Here is a 26,259-nt window from a genome sequence, read left to right as displayed (position 1 = left end):
TGATGCCACAGCAGTGGATGATGCCCCAGGTGTGGATGATGCCCCAGGTGTGGATGATGTCCCAGGTGTGGATGGTGTCCCAGCAGTGGATGATGCCCCAGGTGTGGATGATGTCCCACCAGTGGATGATGCCTCAGGCGTGGATGTCCCAGCAGTGGATGATGCCCCAGGTATGGAAGATGCTCCAGGCATAAATGATGCCCATCTGTGGATGATGCCCCAGGTGTGGATGATGCCCCAGCTGTGGATGATGCCACAGCAGTGGATGATGTCCCAGCAGTGGATGATGTCCCAGCAGTCGATGATGTTCCAGCAGTGGATGATGCCCCAGGTGTTGATGATGCTCCAGGCGTGGATGATGCCACAGCGGTGGATGATGCCCCAGGGATGGATAATGCCCAAGCAGTAAATGATACCCCAGGCGTGGATGATGTCCCAGCAGTGGATGATGCCCCAGGCGTGGATGATGCTCCAGGCATAAATGTCCCAGCAGTGGATGATGTCCCAGAAGTGGATGATGTCCCAGCAGTAGATGATGCCCCAGGCGTGGATGATGCTCTAGGAGTGGATGATGCCACAGCAGTGGATGATGCCCCAGGCGTGGATGATGTCCCAGGCATAAATGATGTCCCAGCAGTGGATGATGCCCCAGGTGTGGATGATGTCCCAGCAGTGGATGATGCCCCAGGAGTGGATGATGCCCCAGGTGTGGATGATGCCACAGCAGTGGATGATTCCCCAGGTGTGGATGATGCCCCAGGCGTGGATATCCCAGCAGTGGATGTCGTCCCAGCAGTGGATGTCGTCCCAGCAGTGGATGACGTCCCAGCAGTGGATGACGTTCCAGGCATGAATGATGCCACAGCAGTGGATGATGCCCCAGGTGTGGATGATGTCCCAGGTGTGGATGATGTCCCAGGTGTGGATGATGTCCCAGGTGGGGATGATGTCCCAGCAGTGGATGATGTCACAGGCGTGAATGATGCCACAGCAGTGGATGATGCCCCAGGTGTGGATGATGCCCCAGGAGTGGATGTCCCAGCAGTGGATGATGTCCCAGCAGTGGATGACGTTCCAGGCATGGATTATGCCACAGCAGTTGATGATGTCCCAGCAGTGGATAATGTCCCAGCAGTCGATGATGTTCCAGCAGTGGATGATGCCCCAGGTGTGGATGATGCTCCAGGCATGGATGATGCCACAGCAGTGGATGCCCCAGGTATGGATAATGCCCAAGCAGTAAATGATACCCCAGGCGTGGATGATGTCCCAGCAGTGGATAATGCCCCATGCATGGATGATGTCCCAGCAGTGGATGATGTCCCAGCAGTGGATGATGCCCCAGGCGTAAATGTCCCAGCACTGGATGATGTCCCAGCAGTGGATGATGCCCCAGGCATGGATGATGCTCCAGGTGTGGATGTACCAGCAGTGGATGATGTCCAGCAGTGGATGATGTTCCAGGCATGGATGGTGTCCCAGCAGTGGATGATGTCCCAGTGGTGGATGATGTCCCAGCAGTGGATGATGCCCCAGGCATGGATGATGCCACAGCAGTGGATGATGCCCCAGGCGTGGATGATGCCACAGAAGTGGATGATGTCCCAGCAGTGGATGATGCTCCAGGCATAAATGTCCCAGCAGTGGATGATGCCCCAGGCATGGATGATGTCCCAGGTGTGGAAGATGCCCCAGGCATAAATGATGCCCAGCTATGGATGATGCCCCAGGCGTGGATGATGTTCCAGGTGTGGATGATGCCACAGCAGTGGATGATGTCCCAGCAGTGGATGATGCCCCAGGCGTGGATGATGTCCCACCAGTGGATGATGCCCCAGGCGTGGATGTCCTAGGAGTGGATTATGCCCCAGGTATGGAAGATGCTCCAGGCATAAATGATGCCCATCTATGGATGATGCCCCAGGCGTGGATGATGCCACAGCAGTCGAGGATGTCCCAGCAGTGGATGATGTCCCAGCAGTGGATGATGCCCCAGCAGTGGATGATGCCCCAGGTGTGGAAGATGCCCCAGGCATAAATGATGCCCATCTATGGATGATGCCCCAGGCGTGGATGATGCCACAGCAGTGGATGATGTTCCAGGCGTGGATGATGCCACAGCAGTGGATGATGTCCCAGCAGTGGATGATGCCCCAGGCATGGATGATGTCTCAGCAGTAAATGATGTCACAGGAGTGAATGATGCCACAGCACTGGATGATGTCCCACCAATGGATGATGCCCCAGCCGTCGATGTCCCAGCAGTGGATGATGTCCCAGCAGTGGATGACGTTCCAGGCATGGATGATGCCACAGCAGTGGATGGTGTCCCAGGTGTGGATGGTGTCCCAGCAGTGGATGATGCCCCAGGCGTGGATGATGTCCCACCAGTGGATGATGCCCCAGGCGTGGATGTCTCAGCAGTGGATGATGCCCCAGGTATGGAAGATGCTCCAGGCATAAATGATGCCCATCTATGGGTGATGCCCCAGGTGTGGATAATGCCACAGCAGTGGATGATATCCCAGCAGTGGATGATGCCCCAGGTGTGGATGATGCTCTGGGCGTGGATGACGCCACAGCAGATGATGCCCCAGGGATGGATAATGCCCCAGCAGTGGGTGATACCCCAAACGTGGATGATGTCCCAGCAGTGGATGATGGCCCAGGCATGGATGATGCCCCAGGAGTGGATGATGCCCCAGCAATGGATGCCTAAGGCATACATGATGTCCCAGCAGTGGATGATGCCCCAGGCATGGATGATGCTCCAGGCGTAAACGTCCCAGCAGTGGATGATGTCCCAGCAGTGGATGATGCCCCAGGTGTGGATGATGCCACAGGTATGGATGTCCCAGCAGTGGATGATGTTCCAGGCATGGATGGTGTCCCAGCAGTGGATGATGTCCCAGCGGTTGATGATGTCCCAGCAGTGGATGATGCCCCAGGCGTGGATGATGCCACAGCAGTGGACGATGACCGAGGCGTGGATGTTTCAGGAGTGGATGATGTCCCAGGTATGGAAGATGCTCCAGGCATAAATGATGCCCATCTATGGATGATGCCCCAGGCGTGGATGATGCCACAGCAGTGGGTGATGTGCCAGGCATAAATGTCCCAGCAGTGGATGATGCCCCAGGCATAAATGTCCCAGCAGTGGATGATGCCCCAGGCATGGATGATGTCCCAGGTGTGGAAGATGCCCCAGGCATAAATGATGCCCATCTATGGATGATGCCCCAGGCATGGATGATGCTCCAGCTGTGGATGATGCCCATCTATGGATGATGCCCCAGGCATGGATGATGCCACAACAGTGGATGATGTCCCAGCAGTGGATGATGCCCCAGGCACGGATGATGTCCCAGCAGTGGATGATGCCCCATGCGTGGATGATGCCCCAGGCATAAATGATGTCCCAATAGTGGATGATTTCCTAGGCGTAAATGTCTCAGCAGTGGATGATGTCCCAGCAGTGGATGATGTTCCAGGCATGGATGATGTCCCAGCAGTGGATGATGCCACAGCAGTGGATGATGTCCCACCAGTGGATGATGCCCCAGGTGTGGATGATGCCCCAGGCATGGATGTCCCAGCAGTGGATGATGTCCCAGCAGTGGATGATGTCCCAGCAGTCGATGATGTTCCAGCAGTGGATGATGCCCCAGGTGTGGATGATGCTCCAGGAGTGGATGATGCCACAGCAGTGGATGATGCCCCAGGGATGGATAATGCCCAAGCAGTAAATGATACCCCAGGCGTGGATGATGTCCCAGCAGTGGATGATGCCCCAGGCGTGGATGATGTCCCAGGAGTGGATGATGTCCCAGCAGTGGATGGTGCCCCAGGCGTAAATGTCCCAGCAGTGGATGATGTCCCAGCAGTGGATGATGCCCCAGGCCTGGATGATGCTCTAGGTGTGGATGATGCCACAGCAGTGGATGATGCCCCAGGCGTGGATGATGTCCCAGGCATAAATGATGTCCCAGCAGTGGATGATGCCCCAGGCGTGGATGATGCCCCAGGCGTGGATGTCCCAGCAGTGGATGTCGTCCCAGCAGTGGATGACGTCCCAGCAGTGGATGACGTCCCAGCAGTGGATGACGTTCCAGGCATGGATGATGCCACAGCAGTGGATGATGCCCCAGGTGTGGATGATGTCCCAGGTGTGGATGATGTCCCAGCAGTGGATGATGCCCCAGGCATGGATGGTGTCCCAGCAGTGGATGATGTCCCAGCGGTGGATGATGTCCCAGCAGTGGATGATGCCCCAGGTATGGAAGATGCTCCAGGCATAAATGATGCCCATCTATGGATGATGCCCCAGGCGTGGATGATGTACCAGCAGTCGATGATGTCCCAGCAGTGGATGATGCCCCAGGTGTGGATGATGCTCTGGTCGTGGATGATGCCACAGAAGATGATGCCACAGGGATGGATAATGCCCCAGCAGTGGATACCCCAAACGTGGATGATGTCCCAGCAGTGGATGATGGCCGAGGCATCGATGATGCCCCAGGAGTGGATGAAGCCCCAGCAATGGATGATGCCTGAGGCGTAGATGATGTCCCAGCAGTGGATGATGCCCCAGCAGTGGATAATGTTTCAGGCATGGATGATGCCACAGCAGTGGATGATGTCCCAGCAGTCAATGATGTTCCAGCAGTGGATGATGCCCCAGGTGTGGATGATGCTTCAGGTGTGGATGTCCCAGCAGTAGATGATGTCCCAGCAGTTGATGATGTTCCAGCAGTGGATGATGCCCCAGGTGTGGATGATGCTCCAGGCGTGGATGATGCCACAGCAGTGGATGATGCCCCAGGGTTGGATAATGCCCCAGCAGTGGATGATACCCCAGGCGTGGATGATGTCCCAGCAGTGGATGATGCCCCAGGCATGGATGATGTCCCAGCAGTGGATGATGTCCCAGCAGTGGATGATGTTCCAGCAGTGGATGATGCCCCAGGCATGGATGATGCCACAGCAGTGGATGATGTCCCAGCAGTTGATGATGCCCCAGGTGTGGATGAAGCCCCAGGCATGGATGATGTTCCAGCAGTGGATGATGCCCCATGCGTGGATGATGCCCCAGGTGTGGATGATGTCCCAGCAGTGGATGATGCCCCAGGCGTGGATGATGCCCATCTGTGAATGTCCCTGATGTCTCAGCCATGGATGATTATTCAGCTGTGGATGATGCCCCAGCCATGGATAAAAGCCAACAGTTGTTTTCAAGAAAAGTCTAGTACACAAGTCATTAGTGAGATTTATCAAGGAAAAACGGAAATCACAAAATTAATATCAGAAATTAATAGGAAGACTTAACCACAGAGAGAGCAGAGATTACAAAACAATGAGTGGACATTATGAATACATAACTTGTTTTAAAGCAACGTTTTGTTTCACTTTGGCTGGTGTTCATGTGCTGCAGTAGCCAGCCAATAGTGGGAGTCTCCTCATGGAGGAGGCTTGGGTTGAGGCTGAGGGCCTTTAACCCGCATGCACAAGAGAGTTGCCATGAGGGGATGGAAACCAGGCTACAAACCAAGTGTTGCACAGAGTTCCTACCTGTCCCTCTCCCTCACCATTTTCAGCTGGCCGGGTTTGAGCATTTTAGGGCTTGGGAAGATATTACTACATCTACTAAAAATCATCACGGATCCTTATGTGCTTTGGCCAGCTGCTGAGCAAATTAACTTCACACCTGAAGTGGGCCACACTGGCCTGTGCGGTCCCCCACTCCTCTTAGAATTTGTGAGCTTGGGGCCTGCTGGAGGGTGGACGGTGGGAGGAGGGGGAAGATCAGGAAAATAACTGATATTAAGCTGAATACGTGGATGATGAAATCACCTGCACAACAAATGCTTCATGACACACGTTTACGCATGTACCAAACCTGCTCATCCCGCACAGGTTCCCCTGAACTTAAAAATTAAACAAAAAAGGACCTGTGAGCCGACCCAAACAAACATCTTTGTGCTTTTCAAACTGATGACTACGCCGGTCTGTGAGGAGATGTACCTGTAACTGCCCTGGGTTGTGTGACCATGGAGGCCACTTTATAACGATGGGCAGTCTCTGGGAATTCCTTAGGGCTTAAACACGAATGCTGGACTCCCTGCATGGTGGTCAACACCCCATGACTGAGAGCATACCAGTAGTTGCCAGTGTCAGCACTGGCCTAGACTCCTGGGTTTGTGTTTTCACTTTTTCATTCAGGAACTCAGGAGCTGGGGCCACCCCCTGGCCCTTCAGGTTCTCCACCTGAGCTGTGAGGATAATAAACCAGACCCAGGGATGGCTCTGGTGAGGGTGGAGGAGTCACTGTACAGACAGAGTAGAGTGGGGCTGGATTTTATTCTTTAAAAGTAGACACTGGAGAACGGGCTGTGTAAATGGGAAATCTCTCCTGAGAAAACACACAGCCTCACCTGCACAGAAGCACACACGTTCACATCACATGATGCAGCCTCACACAAGACACCACCAATCCTAGAGCACCCAACTCAGTACCAGCCAAAAGGGAGCACAGATGCTGCCTCAAAATTTGGCCATGATTTTTCCCCGGGGAACTCAGGTTTCTAAAAAACACTTTCACTATGCTTATTCCTATCACAATCCCAGAATCAGCGTGGCACTGCACATTGAAACCAGCTTTTTTCTTGACAATAATTCCAGAATACTTACCAGAGTCACACTTCAGATAAAACACCAGCACTACCTGCAACACAGAAACAAAGCTTTATGAGGGGCATGTCATGCTGTGGACTGTTTGCAAAAGGTTCTGTTTCTCTCAATGAATACTGAAAACCTGATCACAAACTTAGTCAGCTGCTACAGTAATCAAAACAGCACGGTACTGGTACCAAAACAGAGATGTAGACCAATGGAACAGAAAAGAGGTTCATTGGACGGGACAGAATGGGAGGCCACAGAAGCCTGGGATAGATTTTATGTCCCCACAACACAGCAGTGAGCACACTTCATGGCGTGCTGATGCTTACTGAATGGTACAACTGAGGACTGGGTGATTGTTTGATTGTATGTTTTTATTCCAAGAGGCTCAACAACATGCTCTATGGAAGCATGATCCTTCAAATGCACTCATCTATCCTTTCAGTAATTTTTCACTCCCTCAGCCAAGAGCTTCTCCATCTGGGTTTCTGCAACACCAATCTCAAACCCATAAAGCATGGGTCACAGCAACCCCGCTAAGCTCACACGCCCAGCTGTGGAAGCAAACTTCACTTAATGGCAAGTCTACTTTGCCACTACAGGCAGTGCAGCATGTTAGTTTATAGATTAGCCTTTGGTGTTAGAGAGGTCCAGCTGTGGGTGTGTCCCGTGAATAATTTACTTAACTGAGATTCACATTCCTCATCTGTATAATGAATAGAACCAAACTATGCCTCAAAGTGATTGTGATGCTTCAAAGAGGCAACATAGAAAAGTGACCACATAGTATCCAAGACTCAAATGTGTATCACTTATCCTTTACATTTTAATAACTTAAGCAGCTGTTATCAAGTACAGTCATGTGGCATAGTGACATTTTGATCAATGATTACTTACATGACTGGGGTCAGATGGGCGTACACAAACCTACTGGCCTGCATCATTAGATTAAAAGAAAATTTTTTGTTAAAAATTTTAAGTAAGATGCTATACAATTGAAAGACTAACCACAGTGATAGAAGTTTCAGGGAGAGATAAAACTAAAAGTGCACAAGGATTTGGAGAAATGTCTCCTCACATATGCTGCCACAGGAGCATGAATTAGGGACACCATTTTGAATAATATTTGTCACTATTCATGGCAATAAAAGATATGTTCCCTTCTAACAATCTACTTCACAGAAATGAGTGCCAGTATTATTCCAAAGCCGGTTACACTTACGAACGTGAATGAATTTCAAATCATAATGTGAGCGAAAAAGCCAGACTCCGAGAATCACATATTGACTTATTCTATGTATGACAGTCCAAACCTGGAGAGGTCTAAACAAGTCATTAGCAGTCAGAGCAGGTCCCTTAAGGAAGAAGATGAATAAAGGAGGAGGGAAATTTCAGGGAGGAACCAGGGATGTCTGCACTTGTGCCATCTCACCCTCTCAGATGTCAGGGTCCCAAAAGAGGGTGCTGGCAATATTTAGGTGGTTCAAAGGTCTCATGAAGAAAAGCAAATGACAGACAGCAGCAAACTCAGTTCTTTAATGAAGTGCTCCAGACTGGATCGAGGGTGCGCACTTAGTTTTGCATCTTATGTAAAATGAGGATCCTCCAGAGATAAAAATGTCATCCATAGCACAGCATGGACAGAATTATATGCTATCAGCACGTTTTATCCTATGGAGTTTCCTGCACACCTTTTAGCAATCTGTGAATAAAAGGTCCAGAACTTAACTTATAAATATCAGAGATATTAGAGAACAACGAAAGCCTAATTTTTGAAGACAGGAAATAGTGTAATGCCATCTTCTGTGGGAAGAAACTCTTGGTTTCCCCAAAAATTACAGAACTGGAGAAAAGAAGCCTCATTTCAGAATCTGCGGTAGGGGTGGGAAGTGGAGGCTACAAATGTGCTCAAGGTCAGACTCCTTCTCTGCCTTCCCAGGAGACTGGAGACCTACCAGTGAGCCCAGAGTGAACATTCACTCTGCCATCCACCCCTGGGAGATCCCTTTAAACCCACAGAGAGGACAGAAACATAAATGTGCTATAACAAGTCTTAAAAGTTCAGAGGGTGATTATCAATTTCCCCTTAGCACACAGCAGAGTTTTTTCTAAGTTCAAGTAAATGCCTGTGAGAAAAATGCTCCCACAGATTCCTTCCTTTCCTTACAGATGACACTCAATGCCCAGCCCTACATCCCTTGTGCATAATCCCAAGGAGTGCTGATTAATCCGAGCCAAAGGTTTTGATGTTTCACTGGGCAGAAAAGAGCAGGCGTACTGCAGAGATCATCTCTAATGAACACAGCACCCTCACAGCCCAGAGACACAGTTCCTACCTTCATGACGACAAACTTTGAAAAGAGCAAACCAAACCTCGCACACATTTTCATTTTCTTTCTGATTTCATACCCCCTGCTTCAGCCCCTCAAGCAGCGGGGATAACATGAAGGCAAAGATTCTTAGGAACCCTTTCACATTAGGTCCTACCTGGAAAGTAGTTCCCTACCTTGGGGTATGCCTTTGATGACTTTGAAGATGCTCCACAGAAGCCAGTCTTTAGAAAAAATAACATCAGGACAAGTCATTAGAAAGAGTGACTCACCCACTCCTCTTCCAGCAGCTAAAGCCACGTGGCCTCACACATCATTCCCTGGTCTTTGTTCTGAGTTGATAAACCTTCCTACAGCCTCTCTGGCTGGAGTTCTGTATTGGCCAAATCACTTCCTCTCAGGAGACCCCCCAATCCTCCTTCCCAGCAGGATCCCAGAATCAGGTTTCTATACACTCAAGCGGCAAGTTGGTCCCTCATGATGTGAGCTACTTCATGATACTTACTTTTCATCCTTTGCTGGATTGTTCTCTGCAATTATACAAAAGAAAACATTATGAGGCTGAGACTCTGTGGTGCACCTCACATAGATCTGTTATTCCCTTGGCAAGGGTAGAAAACAAGAAGTGGCACAGCGGCTGAGCCATAGGTCAACATCCTCAAAATCATGAGGATGCTTATGGAAAAATAAGGTCTTCATTCACAGAATTCATCTTTAAAGTTGATTTAATGGGCAAATACACAATGCTTAATCCAAGGAGGAAAACATGTTGAGGAAAGTACCTCTGCATTACAGCCAATAATGGATGCTGTCATTTGAAAACCTCCCAGTGTATTGCGTGTTAGTTGGGAAGACATTCCCACTGAATTTCACCCCCACAAAGAGAATTGCATATGCTGTACATAATGTACATTTTCAGATTTTCATATCCAGATTGAGAAGAAATCACAAAAGCAAAATTTCTTTAGAAGACAAAGAAAAGGAGTCTTACATAGAGGTTTTCCTCCTCCAGATCTTCTTCCTCTGTCCAGGGTCTGAGTCCAACCATGCTGGCCTGGTCATCTGAAGACACTGGAAGTACACAGAGGAAAGCTCAGTACCCTGGTGGTTGGTGGCTGTGAGTTACTCAGGGAGCTTTGCTGAATGTGGGGTATGGAGGTGGGTGATTATCAAGCATGGACTGAGTTGCTGCTGGGCTGTCCCCCTGGGTGGAAGAGGGCTGGCGAGGGAGGGCAGCGGGAAAGAGATGAGACATGGAAGTCTCCGCCTCGTACTAGAGGCATGATGCGGCAACACAGAAGAGTCAACAGAAAAGGGAAACTCAAATGCACACTAAGGTTCAATGGAAGAGTGCCTTTCTGTCTCTCACACATTTTGAAGCTCTTTTAAACAAACAGCATATTCAAGACTACATCAGTACTCTAGGACCCAATCATGCTGGTGCTACATTTAGCATCAGTTTTAAAGGTGCATAATAAAAACCTGGGTCTACCCAGCCCCTTATCTGAACCCACTTTCTTCTATTGATTCCAGGTTTTTAAACTCAACCAATTGACAATCAAAAAATCTTGAAATCTTCCTTATGACCTGGAGCCCCAACCTTCTCCCACTTTCTGTTGTCCCGTCTTTCTCAACGGAAGAAATTGACATCTTGCATGCATTAATTGATGTCTTATGTCTCCCTAAAACATGTAAAAACCAAACTCTAGCCCGATCACCTTGGATATGTGTACTTAAGACCTCCTGGGGCTGTGTCACTAGCATGTCCTTAACCTTGGCAAATTAAACTTCTAAGTTGATTGAGACTGGTTTTAGATAATCTTTTGGTTTGCAATGTATAATCATAGTGAGGTTTATTTTTTAGAAGAGGACACTAGGGATTTATTATGTCAAACAGAAGTAACAATAAATGTTTATGTGATTTATGTCCCAGGAACATTTTTCCATTTATGGATTCACATGAAGGGAAATAGCTGTTGCTGCAGTTCTGTTTTTTAGAATTTTCAATCCTTGAATAAAAGCTAAGTTGATCAGACAGATGGATTCAATTCTAGGCAAAACAGTCTATTTTAGTTACGTACTGAACTTTTGTTATAGTCAATGATGGAAGAATTGGAAACATTGAAATTATATTCTATAAAACAACTGGTGTTAATCACACGAATAGTTCCTTCTTCAGTCCACCTTTCCTTTGTCATGGAGGTGCAGTAATTGCCTATGGAGGATACCTATGCTTCTTTTCTGTCTTGTCATTGTGTCTAATGAATGTAGTTTGCAGAATTTGATCATTTCTAGGTCTTGTGGTGATAAAAGTTTTCAGCTATCTCAAAAATATCCCATTCATCTTATTTGTTTGGGGCCAACTGCTGAGGAATGTCCCCAGCACTGAAAGGAGTTTCTCAATATTTCTAAGTACCACTTCCTAATATTCAGAACTTGCACTTGACCCTGTTGTCAGGGGTATCTAAGGCAGCTCTGTAGTATTCACACCAATGGCCATGCCATATCCTGCAGTTACAATCACTGTTGTCTGCCCTAAGCCACGTGACTGCTGCAGCCATCTTGGAATCATAGGCAGTGTTTGGGATCTCTGTAGACTCATGTGTGAGGGAACCAACTTACAGCTACCCATGATGGTAGGGTTGAGAGCCATCCTCCTCAGGGTAATAACTGTAGTTCGACAATTCATTATCAATTCAGCTTTAGAGCTATAACCCTAGGTTCATATCTTGCCTCCTTCCTTTAGGGGCTTAAAAGCATGGGCACATTCATTAGCCCTTCGGTTTCTCCATCCAAGGAGTGTGTGGATAGTAAACAATCACTGTTTAGGTGAGCTCTGTAGTGAGGAGTGAATGGGTTTATTAAAATAAACTGTGTATTGTAGATCTTCAGAATGGTCAATTAAAAAAGAACTGACTTGCTTGATATCTCAAAGCTTAACACATTCCAGACCTGCATGCATACCCAAGAGATAAGGTCCCAAGTCAGGGGTGATGCCATAATGCACAACTGCTCTGTCCAAAAATAGTCATTTTAACTTAACTCTAACTTTGAGACAAAAGAATGAGATATGAGTATCAAAAATGCTTTTGGTGACATCCGATTCCACACAGTAGCTACATCTGAATAAAAGAAAATTTAAGTGCATGCTGTCTACAGAATGAGTCAGTGACCTGATGAAAAATCAACAGAGACCTCGTCAAATGGAATGAACACCAGTTTACTTGGGGAGGAGAATTATCTACCATATTGGAAGGTTCCAAGTATGTGACATCATATCCTGTATGATTTCTTTCTCTTAAATGTAAAGTGGCTCAAACTGAGGCTGTTGCCAAGTTACAGAGATGACTGTGGCTTGGCCTTGGCAAAGTGCTCTGGATAGTGTCACAAGGGACCTGATTTGTGCCTTCCTTCCTTCTGAGGAGGGTAACAGGTTGGGTGAAAGCATATTATTCATATCTCTGTACATAGGGAATTTTGAATAATCCACAAAAGTAAGTTTAAAACTGTGTTTTGGTAGGTAAACTGGCCTAGACACAGATATTATCAGTATGTATTTGGGAAAACGTGTGATATGAGTAGAAGTAACACACTCTCAAATACTGTGAACTAAATATACATTTAGGCTGATGAAAGGAGGTAAGCCATGAAAATAGCAATATTAGGTTTCTTTCTTGTGCGTTTTGCTTCACATTTCCACATTCTGGATTCACTTCAGATTCTGAAGTCTAGAGTTTAAAAGATAATTGATGGTGGAAAGACAGAAGCACAAGAGACGCCCCTATATGCTTTCAGTCAACACGAAGAGGGAAGTCAGGTATGCAGAATCTCATCAGAAATACTGCATTTTACTCTTTGGAAAAATAATAAACATACAATAGCATGAACAAAAAATTAAAACTATAAATGATGGAATAAGTAGGTGAAGTATTTCCTGAACAACCTTACTACACCAATTGGAAGGACACCATTCAGTAGGTGAATATTAATAGACCTTCACAGTAACAATATACATGAGAATAGAGGTATGAAGCTGAGAACTTCTTTCACATTCTGCATATGGAAAATCGGAGATAGTCTACAAGAATGCTATTCATGCTAATAAATTCATCAAAATTGCAGAGTACAAGGTTAACACTCAAATGGCAGTTGTGTTAATATGCACTCAATATCAACGATCCAATAGCAAGATTACAAATGTAATTCCATGGATAATAACCTCTGAAATCATTAGATACTTAGAATCTAACCAATAAGATTAAATACTCATAGCCTGGTAAGAACAGAATGTGACTGAAAGGAAGTAGAGAAGGTACAAATAAATGAAAAGGCATTCGTATTCACAGACAGGAAGGCAAAAGCTGACTAATACACAATACTACAAAATGATCCAAAGACGCACAAGAACTACTATCAAACATGCACTTTTCTATGTGCAGACATAGAAAAGATAACCCAACATTTTTTTTGAATTCTTATATGTCTCAAACAATCATAATAATGTTGAAAAAGAATAACGTTGGAAGATACGCATTCATGAGATTGAAATCTATGAGGAAAAGATACAGAAATTCAGACAGCAGGGTCCTAGCATGGGGGCACCCATAAGTATTGGAGATATGGAATACAGATCCCAAAATTCAATGCATGCATACACAGCCAACTGATCTTCAACAAAGGTGCCGAGAATGCACAATGGGAAAAGGAAGACCTCTTTAACAAATGATGGTAAAACTCCATATTCTCATTTAAATAATAAAATTGAGCAGCGTGCTCAAGGGTGTACTTCTTCCTCCATTTACAAGACACTGGACCTTTGCAGTGACCCCAGAGAAAATCTTCATCGTGTCCCCCATGCCCAGAGAGAGCCCTGGATATCAGGAGTAAACAGCAAGGACAGACAAATGAATGTGCTGCCATGAAACCTCCTAACAGTTCAGAAGGTGAGGATCAGTTCATCCCAAGCATCTGGGCACACTGTGGAAGACTTGTTGTCTCCAGTATTAAGTAACTGCCATGACAGAACTGTGTCCCAAACCAAAGGCTTTAACATTTTGCAGTGGCAGAGGCAGAAAAGAGGTATCCTCAGAAAGACCTTCTTCAAATAATAAAGCAAGAACAGGGGACGCACAAAAAAAGAAGAAAAAAAAGAGGTGATCACTGACAGGGTACTCACACTTCTCACCACTATGACATTAAACTCTGACAAGAACAAACTTCATCCACGTTTTCTTTTTCTTCTCTTTCTACATGCTCGCTCACCCTCCCAAACAGTAGGCAGAAGCTGAAGGCTCCTAGGAACCTGCTTTATTAGATTCCACCTGTAATCTTGTTGCCTACCTGGAAAGGTGTCTTCTTCGCTGTTGAGATTTTCCAGAATCCACTCTTTAGAACCACCAACAGCAGAGTAAGTCAGAGAGAGGTGCACTCACTTCTACTCCAGCTGAAGCCACATTGGCTCACATAACGTCCCCTGGCTGGTCCTCTGGGTTCATATGCATTCATACAGTCCCTCTGATCATAGTTATACATTTGCAAAATTATTTGCTCTCACTAGACCCCCAATATTCTTTAACCAGAACCCAGAATCAGGTTTCTATATATTAAAACCAGCAAGTTTGTTCCACAGCAAGTGAGCTACTTCAGGGTACATACCGCAAACAGTGAGTGATGAACTCTGCAATTAGACAAAACAAGATGCTATGAGAATCAGATGAATTCTTCTGCACCCCCGCCCCCACCCCCACAGATCTTTCAGTCTCTTGATGACTTCAAGAAACTAGTTGTAAGACAATGGTTGAGTCTTACAAAGGCCAACAATCCAACATGCTAGAATAGAGGACACCTGTGGAAAAGACAAGACCTTTTCCCACAGAATTTATCTAGAAGTTGATTTACATTGGCAAATACACAATGCCTAAATGAAAGAGGAAAACTGGTGTTGAGGAAAATTCCTCTGCGTTACAGTTGATAATGAATGCTGTCATCTAAAAACATTCTAAAATATCATGTATCCAATGGGAAGACACTCCCATTGAATTCCAACCCCAAAGAGAGAGTTGGACATGTCAGACATAATGTGCCTTCTCAGATTATCACAATTAACAGAAGGAAAGAAATCAGAAAAGAAACAATTCTTTTTTCATTTTGTTTTCTTTTGAAGTTTAGGTTCTAGGATGCATGTGCAGGACTGTGCAGGTTTATTACACAGGTAAACATGTGCTATGGTGCTTTGCTGCATCTATCAACTCATCACCCAGGTTTAAGCTCCGCATCCATTAGCTATTTATCCTGATGCTCTCCCTCCCCAATCCCCACCTGACAGGGCATTCTTTAGAGGACAGAAAAAGGGGTTCTTACCTCACCATCATCCTGAGAAGTGATGCTCCTGCAATCCTCAGAAGGAACTGGAGAGAGACAGAGTAAAAGTCAGTACCCTGGTGGCTGGAGACTGTGAGTAACTCAAGGAGCTTTGCTGGGTGTGGCATATGGAGTGTGGGACTGAAGATTTTGAGACCATCTCAGAGAAACAATTATGTTCAGATAGTACCGTGAGGGAGTCTCACCAGATATCTTTCATCTTAGACAATGCCAATACCTAATAATACTCTTGCATTCCCAATTCCCAAAAGATATTAACCAATCAAAAAGCAAGGCTTAGATGTTTGCTGTGACATAGGCAGGAAAAACTGGTCTCCTGGGAAAAGTAATCATTAAATACCAGAGCAAAAAACGATGGTTACAAAAGCAGCCCACAAAGCCCATGGACACACATCCTCTCATCTCTATCTTATTGAAATACAACAGAAATAAGTCAGACCTCTACAGCTATTTTTTTGGGGGGGTTCTGGCTTCATAGCCCCTTTCCTAGGTTCCAAAGCAATGGGTGTAACCCAACTGCTCCCAGAAATACTCCTAGGGTATCATTTTTGCTTTTGTTTGTTTGAGACAGAGTCTTGCTCACCAGGTACCAGGCTGGAGTGCAGTTGTGGGATCTTGGCTGACTGCAACATCTGCCTCCTGGTTTCAAGCAATTCTCCTGCCTCAGCCTCCTGAGTAGGTGGGACTACAGGCACACACCACCATGCCCAGCTAATTTTTGTAGTTTTAGTAGAGACGGAGTTTCACCATGTTGCCCAGGATGGTCTTGATCTCTTGACCTCGTGATCCGCCCACCTCAGCCTCCCAGAGTGCTGGGATTAATGGCCTGAGCCACTGCACCCGGCCTAGGGTATTATTTTCTACCTGCAGAAATTGTCCTATTGCAGCTTCCCTCATGGATGGTGCCAACTGGCCAATATTTAGAGACACAAATCTCAGCAAGAAGTTATTTGAGAGAGTGACTCACCCACTCTCCTATTCCAGGTGAGGCCACACTGGATTACATGAGATCACCCTGAGCTTTCCTCCGTGTTCTCAGACTCTCTATAGGCTCTGTGGAGCCAGAGGTCTTCAACAAAACATTGCTTACACTTTCCAGCCTTCAAGTAAGAAAGAGAAGCTGAAGGAAACACCTTCCCATTTTTCCTTCCACTGGCCCATTATCGGTCTCACCTCCAATCCCATAACACTGAGATCCCAACTTACAATTAGACCCTGGGCCAGGCTCACAGCAGACATGCAAAACAGCATTCTGTGGGGAAGGAAATGCTCTCTGATGTACAGCTGCTGGGCCATCGCATGGTGGCTGTTGTGACGAGATTTTGAATATTTCATTGTATATATTTGTTTATTTAAGTATAAAGAGGTATATATATGACTGAGAAGCACACTAAATGGGACAGCTCCAGAGATCCAGACATGAGGAAGACCCGACTCCCCTCTCCTGGTGTTTTTTGCAGAATCGTTTGCTGCTCAGATCCTACCACACATTTACAGTTACTTCCTGGGCATATGCACAAGGGCCCATCACTGTATGGGGCTGAGGATATGACAGTGAGGACAACATCCAGGTCCAGAGGGATTCCAACAGGGATATGCTTGCACCCAGTGGAAGAGCATGGCCCTGCACACCCTGTCCAGACTAGATCAGAGCAGCAGGAGCAGGGGGGTGGGGGCATCTCACTGTCCTCAGGAGCTCACCCTCATCTCCAGAGACCCTGACTCAGAAGCTGGGCAGGCTCCAGGATGAGTGTGTGGCTCAACAGGCTGGACAGTCTGAGAAGAAAACCTTTCCACACCTGCACTGGATCCCAGCCCAGGGGTGACCTAGAGCTCATCCCAGGGGTGTGTTCATTGAAACATCCATGGAGCCTAAAGTGTCCATCCCAGGACTGAGCTCTGGGGTAAGGACAAATGAAGACACAGTCACTGCCCTGTGAGTAAATACCCATAGCCAGGGTTCCTCTATTCACCTGTGGGAAGACTCAGACTTTGAGGCAGAAGATTTTAAACCATCTCCAAAATAAGTGGAAACTGAGATGTTATGGATTGCACAGAAGAGTTGCAAGGATGACCTGGAGGCCGGGGTCAGTCCCCAGCCCTTTGCTGAGATCACCCTGCACTGGAACTCATGTCCCTCCCCACCTACCCTGCTACTTTGGAGTGCTGCAGCTGCCCAGGCCAAAAGCTGGAAGACTCGGTCCAGTTGAAAAGCATTTCTTGGCCAGAAGACCCTTGGCCAACAGGGTCTACTGAAGAATCATTCCTCAGGAGATTTCCAGAAGAGGTGAAAAATAAAAACTTCTCTGTTTCAGCCCCAGGAAGATCAAGCCTGGGACCTCTCTGTGTCTGGTCTGACCCTGAGGTCCATTCCTACTGACTCGTGTCCTGTCTGCTCTGTGTAAGAAAAATGGGGACCTGATTCCTGTTCTGCCCCTCTCCGCAATGAGACTCTGCTGGTATCATTGCCATCATTGCACAAAAAGATGGAGAAGACGTGGGTCAGGAAGGAAGCTCCTTTCTCAAGGTATTTAGGGTGATGTTCACACAAAGCTTTCGACAGAGAGGAAGGCCAAGTCCTACTCACTCCTCCCCAGAAGGGGTCTCATATCCTGCCTGGGCCCTGGTGATGACACTGAACTAATGCCCCTAACATTGCAACCTTGACATTCTCTTTTAACAATGTCCCTAATGTCCTGTTTCCCCTCTGATCCTCTAAATCATGTTCCCCTTCAGGTCTAGCATGAGGCTCTCCCTTGCTCTCTCCCATGAAGCCCACTAAGCGGGTGTCAATGAATTCAGAGAACCTCAATGTTGGTAATACTAATATTTTCCTTGACTTACACAACAGCGCCCCCGAAGCACCAATGGGAAGCTTCGTCTAGAGATTAAAGATGTCAAGAACAATCTGGTCACGAGAACATCACTTCTGGGGTGAATAAGTGACATTGCAAAACAAAACAGTTTCATTCCTTTGTTCCATTGGAAAAATACTGACACATAGAAGACAATCAAATTTTACTGAAAAGCAAGGCATCTCCTCAGAATAAACGCTCCAAAAAAACCCTCAAACCATCATGTGGTCTACTTGACATTGATCATGACTTAAAGCAGCTACCTTGGCTCTCGGTGTGAAGGTTTTCAGAAGAAAACAAAAATCTATTTTAACAGTAGCATCAATAGGGCATGATGGAGATTCTACTGTCTAGAGCTGAGTTCTTCATGGAGACATCTGTTTCTCACAGCATGCCCCAGATCCTCACACCTATCAGAAACCTGAAGCTAGAAAGGTTCTCCAGACAAAAGCAAGCAAGAAAATCCCCCCTGACTTATCACCTAGATTTGTCATTACGAAGAAAGTGATATTAGAATATGCACAATGTTAGAGAAGGGAACAACACACATTGTGGGGGAAGTAAACGGGAGAGCCTCAAAATATAGAGCTAATGTATGCAGGGCTTAATAACTACGTGATGGGTTGACAGCTGCAGCAAACCATGCCACACTTCTATCTATGTTACAAAGCTGCATGTCCTGCACATGTATCCCAAAAATTAAAATCAAATTTAAATTATAAAAGAAATTGCCAGAAAAGGTAAATCTAGTGAAACATAATGTAGCTTAGCAGCTGCTTTGGACCAGGGGTGTGGGCCTTGGGGAAAAAAAAAGTGACTACTAATGACTATAGGGTTTCTCTGAGGGAAAATGAAAAGGTTCGAAACTTGGATGTGACAATGGCTGCACAAGCCGGTAAATATACTAAAAACCCTAAATAACACAATTTAAATAAGTGAATAGTTTTTGCATGTCGACTGAGTGACAATAAAGCGATTTAAAAAATAAATAATACTTACTGAGGTAATTTGGGGCTGTCTAAATGTCCTGGTACAAGGGAAAACCACACAAACAATCGTAGGCATCATGTCATGCTGGGTGCTGTTGCTGCAGGACTTTTCACATGGTGACATTAGAAACCTGGTCCCCAAATGAAGCATATCACTGGTCCCCAAATGAAGCATAGAAGATACTTCTGAAAGAAACAGTGGGGTGATTTGGAAATTTAGCAAGTGGCCATGTCAGCTGGAAAATACCAAATAATTTTTCAAGAAGAATAAGTTCCCCTAAGAAAGATGCCCACGACAAGATTGTAAGTTATGCCATTTTTGACAGACATTGTCAATCAGGCCGGAGTTGGTCAGAACATCCACTGACTGGTCACTAGACTCCACGATAACTGAGGTCTGATTCACAATGGAAGTCAAAAAGGATATTCACTTGATATTCCAGAGGACCCAGAAATAAAAATTTCTCTTTGAGACAAAGAAATGCACCTTACCTCATCACGGGGTAGCTCATCATCCTCAATAACTTCTAATATGAGGTCCTGTGGGACCTCAACGGGACCTAAGAGAACACAGAGTGACAGTCAGTGCATTGGTGCTGCTCAGGAATCTCACAAGGAGCTTTGGGAAATGTGGACTGGGCTGGAGGGTATGGAGCTGGGTGTTTGACAAGCATGGACCCAGCTGCTATTGGGCCATTCTCCTTGGTGCTGTAGGAAGGAGAATAAGAGGGGCAGAAAGAAATGAAAGAACCTGGCTTCCTAGTCAGGGCAACCTTATCAACCTGAAATCGTCATACTTGAAGAACCGGTTAATAAAGAAATAGAGTGTACTAGAGAAACAGGAAGTAGATTAGGGCTGCCTAGGACCAGGGGCGTGGGGAATTTAAGAGAACAGAGGAGTCACTACTAAGCGGGTTTTCTGATATAAAAAAAAAGCTTCTAAAATTAGACTCTAACAATGGTTGCACAACCCTACAAATAGAGTATAAACACGAAATCACCTACTTTAAATAAGTGAATTTGTTTGTATATGCACTACGTCTGAGTAACTGTTTAAAATAAAAAAAATACGTATGGCGGTGATACAAGGATGCAGGCTTCTCCTGCAATAAGAGAAAAAGAAACACCATGAGGATTACATCATGCTGGATCTTGCTGGCAAAGGTCTGGTATTCACTTGGTGACGTTAGAAAACAAGATTGCAGGCTGGGTGCAGTGGTTCATGCATGTAATCCAGCATGTGGGGAGGCTGAGGCAGGCAGATCATGAGGGCAAGAAATTGAGGCCATCCTGACCAACATGGTGAAACCCTGTCTATACTAAAAACTTCAAAAAATCCGGCATGGTGAAACGCCATCTCTACTAAAAACTACAAGAAACCTGGCATGGTGGTTGCAAGAACCTTCAGTCCCAGCTACTCGGGAGGCTGAGGCAGGAGAATTGCTTGAATGCAGTAGGAGGACGCTGCAGTGATCTGAGATCACAACACTGCACTGTAGCCTGGTGACAGAGAGACTCTGTCTCAAAAAAAAACTAAACTAAGCAAAGAACCAGATGTCAAACAGTGATGAAGTCACAGGACCCAAATAGAGCACAGGGGATGCTTGCAGAAAATGCAGTGGGTTTGGAATAGGCAGCAAGTATCTATGCTGGCTGAAAAATACAAAATTACTTTCCAAGGAGAAAATGTGACTACTGAGAAAGATGCACAAAACCAGATTCTAAGTTATGCCATCTTTTGATTGACATCGTCAATGAGACCTCCGTTGGTGAGAAACTCCACTCACTGGTCGCTGGACTCCACAATAACTGAGGTCCGATTCACAATGGCAGTCAAAAAGGATATTCACTTGATATTCCAGAGGCCCCAGAAAGAAAAATTTCTCTTCGAGACAAAGAAATGCATCTTACCTCGTCACGGGGTAGCTCATCATCCTCAATGTCTTCTAGTATGAGGTCCTGCGGGACCTCAACGGGACCTAAGAGAACACAGAGTGACAGTCAGTGCATTGGTGCTGCTCAGGAATCTCACCAGGAGCTTTGGGAAATGTGGACTGGGCTGGAGGGTATGGAGCGGGGTGTTTGACAAGCACGGACCCAGCTGCTGCTGGACCATTCTCCTTCTTGCTGAAGGAAGGAAAAGGAGAGGAGCAGAAAGAAATGAAAGAGCCTGGCTTCCCAGCCAGGGCAACCTCATCAACGTGAAATCGTCATTTGAAGAACCGGTTAATACAGCAAGAAAGTGTACTACAGAAACAGGAAGTAAATTAGGGCTGCCTAGAACCTGGGGCGTGGGGGGTGGGGGAGAAAGGAGGAGTCACTACTAAGCGGGTTTTCTGAAAGGGAAAAACAGCTTCTACAATTAGACTCTAACAATGGTTGCACAACCCTATAAATAGAGTAAAAACACGAAATCACCTATTTTAAATGAGTGAATTTGTTTGCATATGCACTATGTCTGGGTAACTATTCAAAAGAAAAAAAATACGTACGGCGGTGATAGTGGGACGCAGGCTTCTCCTGCAATTAGAAAAAAAGAAACACCATGAGGATTACATCATGCTAAGTACCGTTGGCACAGGTCTCGTATTCACTTGGTGAGGTTAGAAAACAAGATGGCAGGCTGGGCGCGGTGGTTCACGCATGTAATCCAGCATGTGGGGACGCTGAGGCAGGCCGATCATGAGGGCAAGAGGTAGAGGCCATCCTGGCCAACATGGAGAAACGCCTTCTGTACTAAAAACTACAAAAAACCCGGCGTGGTGGTGGCGAGAAACTTCAGTCCGAGCTACTCGGGAGGCTGAGGCAGGAGAATTGCTTCAATGCAGTAGGAGGACGCTGCAGTGATCTGAGATTACAACACTGCACTGTAGCCTGGTGACAGAGAGACTCTGTCTCAAAAACAAAACTAAACAAAGCAAAAAGCCACATGTTCAACAGTGTTGAAGTCACAGGTCCCAGATGGAGCACAGGGGACGCTTGCAGAAAATGCAGTGGCTTTGGAATACTTGGCAGGTATCTATGCTGGCTGAAAAATACGAAATTGTATCTCAAGGAGAAAACGTTGCAACTGAGAAATATGCACCAAACCAAATTGTTAGCTATGCCATCTTTTCATTGACATCGTCAATCAGGCCTCAGTTGGTGAGAAACTCCACTCACTGGTCGCTGGACTCCACGACACCTGAGGTCCGATTCACAATGGCAGTCAAAAAGGATATTCACTTGATATTCCAGAGGCCCCAGAAAGAAAAATTTCTCTTCGAGACAAAGAAATGCATCTTACCTCGTCACGGGGTAGCTCATCATCCTCAATGTCTTCTAGTATGAGGTCCTGCGGGACCTCAACGGGACCTAAGAGAACACAGAGTGACAGTCAGTGCATTGGTGCTGCTCAGGAATCTCACCAGGAGCTTTGGGAAATGTGGACTGGGCTGGAGGGTATGGAGCGGGGTGTTTGACAAGCACGGACCCAGCTGCTGCTGGACCATTCTCCTTCTTGCTGAAGGAAGGAAAATGAGAGGAGCAGAAAGAAATGAAAGAGCCTGGCTTCCTAGCCAGGGCAACCTCATCAACGTGAAATCGTCATTTGAAGAACCGGTTAATACAGCAAGAAAGTGTACTACAGAAACAGAAAGTAAATTAGGGCTGCCTAGAACCTGAAGCGTGGGGGGTGGGGGAGAAAGGAGGAGTCACTACTAAGCGGGTTTTCTGAAAGGGAAAAACAGCTTCTACAATTAGACTCTAACAATGGTTGCACAACCCTATAAATAGAGTAAAAACACGAAATCACCTATTTTAAATGAGTGAATTTGTTTGCATATGCACTATGTCTGGGTAACTATTCAAAAGAAAAAGAATACGTACGGCGGTAATAGTGGGACGCAGGCTTCTCCTGCAATAAGAAAAAAAGAAACACCATGAGGATTACATCATGCTACGTACCATTGGCACAGGTCTCGTATTCACTTGGTGAGGTTAGAAAACCAGATGGCAGGCTGGGCGTGGTGGTTCACGCATGTAATCCAGCATGTGGGGATGCTGAGGCAGGCAGATCATGAGGGCAAGACGTTGAGGCCATCCTGACCAACATGGTGAAACCCTGTCTATACTAAAAACTTCAAAAAACCCGGCATGGTGAAACGCCATCTCTACTAAACACTACAAGAAACCTGGCATGGTGGTTGCAAGAACCTTCAGTCCCAGCTACTCGGGAGGCTGAGGCAGGAGAATTGCTTGAATGCAGTAGGAGGACACTGCAGTGATCTGAGATCACAACACTGCACTGTAGCCTGGTGGCAGAGAGACTCTGTCTCAAAAACAAAACTAAACTAAGCAAAGAACCAGATGTCAAACAGTGATGAAGTCACAGGCCCCAAATAGAGCACAGGGGATGCTTGCAGAAAATGCAGTGGGTTTGGAATAGGCAGCAAGTATCTATGCTGGCTGAAAAATACAAAATTACTTTCCAAGAAGAAAATGTGACTACTGAGAAAGATGCACAAAACCAGATTCTAAGTTATGCCATCTTTTGATTGACATCATCAATCAGGCCTCAGTTGGTGAGAAACTCCACTCACTGGTCGCTGGACTCCACAATAACTGAGGTCCGATTCACAATGGCAGTCAAAAAGGATATTCCCTTGGTATTCCAGAGGCCCCAGAAAGAAAAATTTCTCTTCGAGACAAAGAAATGCATCTTACCTCGTCACGGGGTAGCTCATCATCCTCAATGTCTTCTAGTATGAGGTCCTGCGGGACCTCAACGGGACCTAAGAGAACACAGAGTGACAGTCAGTGCATTGGTGCTGCTCAGGAATCTCACCAGGAGCTTTGGGAAATGTGGACTGGGCTGGAGGGTATGGAGCGGGGTGTTTGACAAGCACGGACCCAGTGCTGCTGGACCATTCTCCTTGTTGCTGAAGGAAGGAAAAGGAGAGGGGCAGAAAGAAATTAAAGAGCCTGGCATCCTAGCCAGGGCAACCTCATCAATGTGAAATCGTCATTTGAAGAACCGGTTAATACAGCAAGAAAGTGTACTACAGAAACAGGAAGTAAATTAGGGCTGCCTAGAACCTGGGGCGTGGGGGGTGGGGGAGAAAGGAGGAGTCACTACTAAGCGGGTTTTCTGAAAGGGAAAAACAGCTTCTACAATTAGACTCTAACAATGGTTGCACAACCCTATAAATAGAGTAAAAACACGAAATCACCTATTTTAAATGAGTGAATTTGTTTGCATATGCACTAGGTCTGGGTAACTATTTAAAAGAAAAAGAATACGTACGGTGGTGATAGTGGGACGCAGGCTTCTCCTGCAATAAGAAAAAAAGAAACACCATGAGGATTACATCATGCTAAGTACCGTTGGCACAGGTCTCGTATTCACTTGGTGAGGTTAGAAAACAAGATGGCAGGCTGGGCGCGGTGGTTCACGCATGTAATCCAGCATGTGGGGACGCTGAGGCAGGCAGATCATGAGGGCGAGAGGTAGAGGCCATCCTGGCCAACATGGAGAAACGCCTTCTGTACTAAAAACTACAAAAAACCCGGCGTGGTGGTGGCGAGAAACTTTAGTCCGAGCTACTCGGGAGGCTGAGGCAGGAGAATTGCTTCAATGCAGTAGGAGGACGCTGCAGTGATCTGAGATTACAACACTGCACTGTAGCCTGGTGACAGAGAGACTCTGTCTCAAAAACAAAACTAAACAAAGCAAAAAGCCACATGTCCAACAGTGTTGAAGTCACAGGTCCCAGATGGAGCACAGGGGGCGCTTGCAGAAAATGCAGTGGCTTTGGAATACTTGGCAGGTATCTATGCTGGCTGAAAAATACGAAATTGTATCTCAAGGAGAAAACGTTGCAACTGAGAAATATGCACCAAACCAAATTGTTAGCTATGCCATCTTTTCATTGACATCGTCAATCAGGCCTCAGTTGGTGAGAAACTCCACTCACTGGTCGCTGGACTCCACGACACCTGAGGTCCGATTCACAATGGCAGCCAAAAAGGATATTCACTTGATATTCCAGAGGCCCCAGAAAGAAAAATTTCTCTTCGAGACAAAGAAATGCATCTTACCTCATCACGGGGTAGCTCATCATCCTCAATGTCTTCTAGTATGAGGTCCTGCGGGACCTCAACGGGACCTAAGAGAACACAGAGTGACAGTCAGTGCATTGGTGCTGCTCAGGAATCTCACCAGGAGCTTTGGGAAATGTGGACTGGGCTGGAGGGTATGGAGCGGGGTGTTTGACAAGCACGGACCCAGCTGCTGCTGGACCATTCTCCTTCTTGCTGAAGGAAGGAAAAGGAGAGGAGCAGAAAGAAATGAAAGAGCCTGGCTTCCTAGCCAGGGCAACCTCATCAACGTGAAATCGTCATTTGAAGAACCGGTTAATACAGCAAGAAAGTGTACTACAGAAACAGGAAGTAAATTAGGGCTGCCTAGAACCTGGGGTGTGGGGGGTGGGGGAGAAAGGAGGAGTCACTACTAAGCGGGTTTTCTGAGAGGGAAAAACAGCTTCTACAATTAGACTCTAACAATGGTTGCACAACCCTATAAATAGAGTAAAAACACGAAATCACCTATTTCAAATGAGTAAATTTGTTTGCATATGCACTACGTCTGGGTAACTATTTAAAAGAAAAAGAATACGTACGACGGTGATAGTGGGACACTGGCTTCTCCTGCAATAAGAAAAAAAGAAACACCATGAGGATTACATCATGCTAAGTACTGTTGGCACAGGTCTCATATTCACTTGGTGAGGTTAGAAAACCAGATGGCAGGCTGGTCGCGGTGGTTCACGCATGTAATCCAGCATGTGGGGACACTGAGGCAGGCAGATCATGAGGGCAAGAGGTAGAGGCCATCCTGGCCAACATGGTGAAACGCCATCTGTACTAAAAACTATAAAAAACCCGGCGTGGTGGTGGCAAGAAACTTCAGTCCGAGCTACTCGGGAGGTTGAGGCAGGAGAATTGCTTGAATGCAGTAGGAGGACGCTGCAGTGATCTGAGATCACAACA

At 46.3% G+C, this 26,259-nt stretch overlaps 1 protein-coding gene across 4 annotated transcripts; it reads right to left on the bottom strand.

The window, feature by feature from the left end:
* Positions 1-4,556: 4,556 nt before the first annotated feature.
* LOC144580004 (uncharacterized) lies at positions 4,557-25,376 on the bottom strand. 4 transcript variants are annotated; one of them, XM_078354925.1, is made up of 13 exons: positions 22,517-22,856; positions 21,723-21,750; positions 21,142-21,209; positions 19,723-19,790; positions 19,241-19,416; positions 15,366-15,412; positions 14,661-14,682; positions 9,997-10,076; positions 9,511-9,535; positions 9,182-9,229; positions 7,573-7,610; positions 6,688-6,721; positions 4,557-5,242 (listed from the first exon to the last, which is right to left on the bottom strand). In XM_078354925.1, the coding sequence occupies exon 13, from the start codon at positions 5,143-5,145 to the stop codon at positions 4,696-4,698; it is 450 nt and encodes a 149-aa protein (XP_078211051.1). In that variant the 5' UTR covers positions 5,146-5,242; positions 6,688-6,721; positions 7,573-7,610; positions 9,182-9,229; positions 9,511-9,535; positions 9,997-10,076; positions 14,661-14,682; positions 15,366-15,412; positions 19,241-19,416; positions 19,723-19,790; positions 21,142-21,209; positions 21,723-21,750; positions 22,517-22,856; the 3' UTR covers positions 4,557-4,695. The 4 variants fall into 4 exon arrangements, 1 of the variants encoding a protein (XP_078211051.1); XR_013528822.1 differs by having other exon boundaries at positions 5,104-5,242; positions 7,573-8,377; XR_013528823.1 differs by lacking the exon at positions 7,573-7,610 and having other exon boundaries at positions 5,104-5,242.
* Positions 25,377-26,259: the final 883 nt, after the last annotated feature.

The sequence above is a fragment of the Callithrix jacchus genome, chromosome 17 (assembly GCF_049354715.1).
Source record: "Callithrix jacchus isolate 240 chromosome 17, calJac240_pri, whole genome shotgun sequence".
Classification (NCBI taxonomy): Eukaryota; Metazoa; Chordata; class Mammalia; order Primates; family Cebidae; genus Callithrix; species Callithrix jacchus.
Note: the sequence above shows the minus strand (reverse complement) of the source record. Positions and strands in the feature narration are given on the sequence as shown.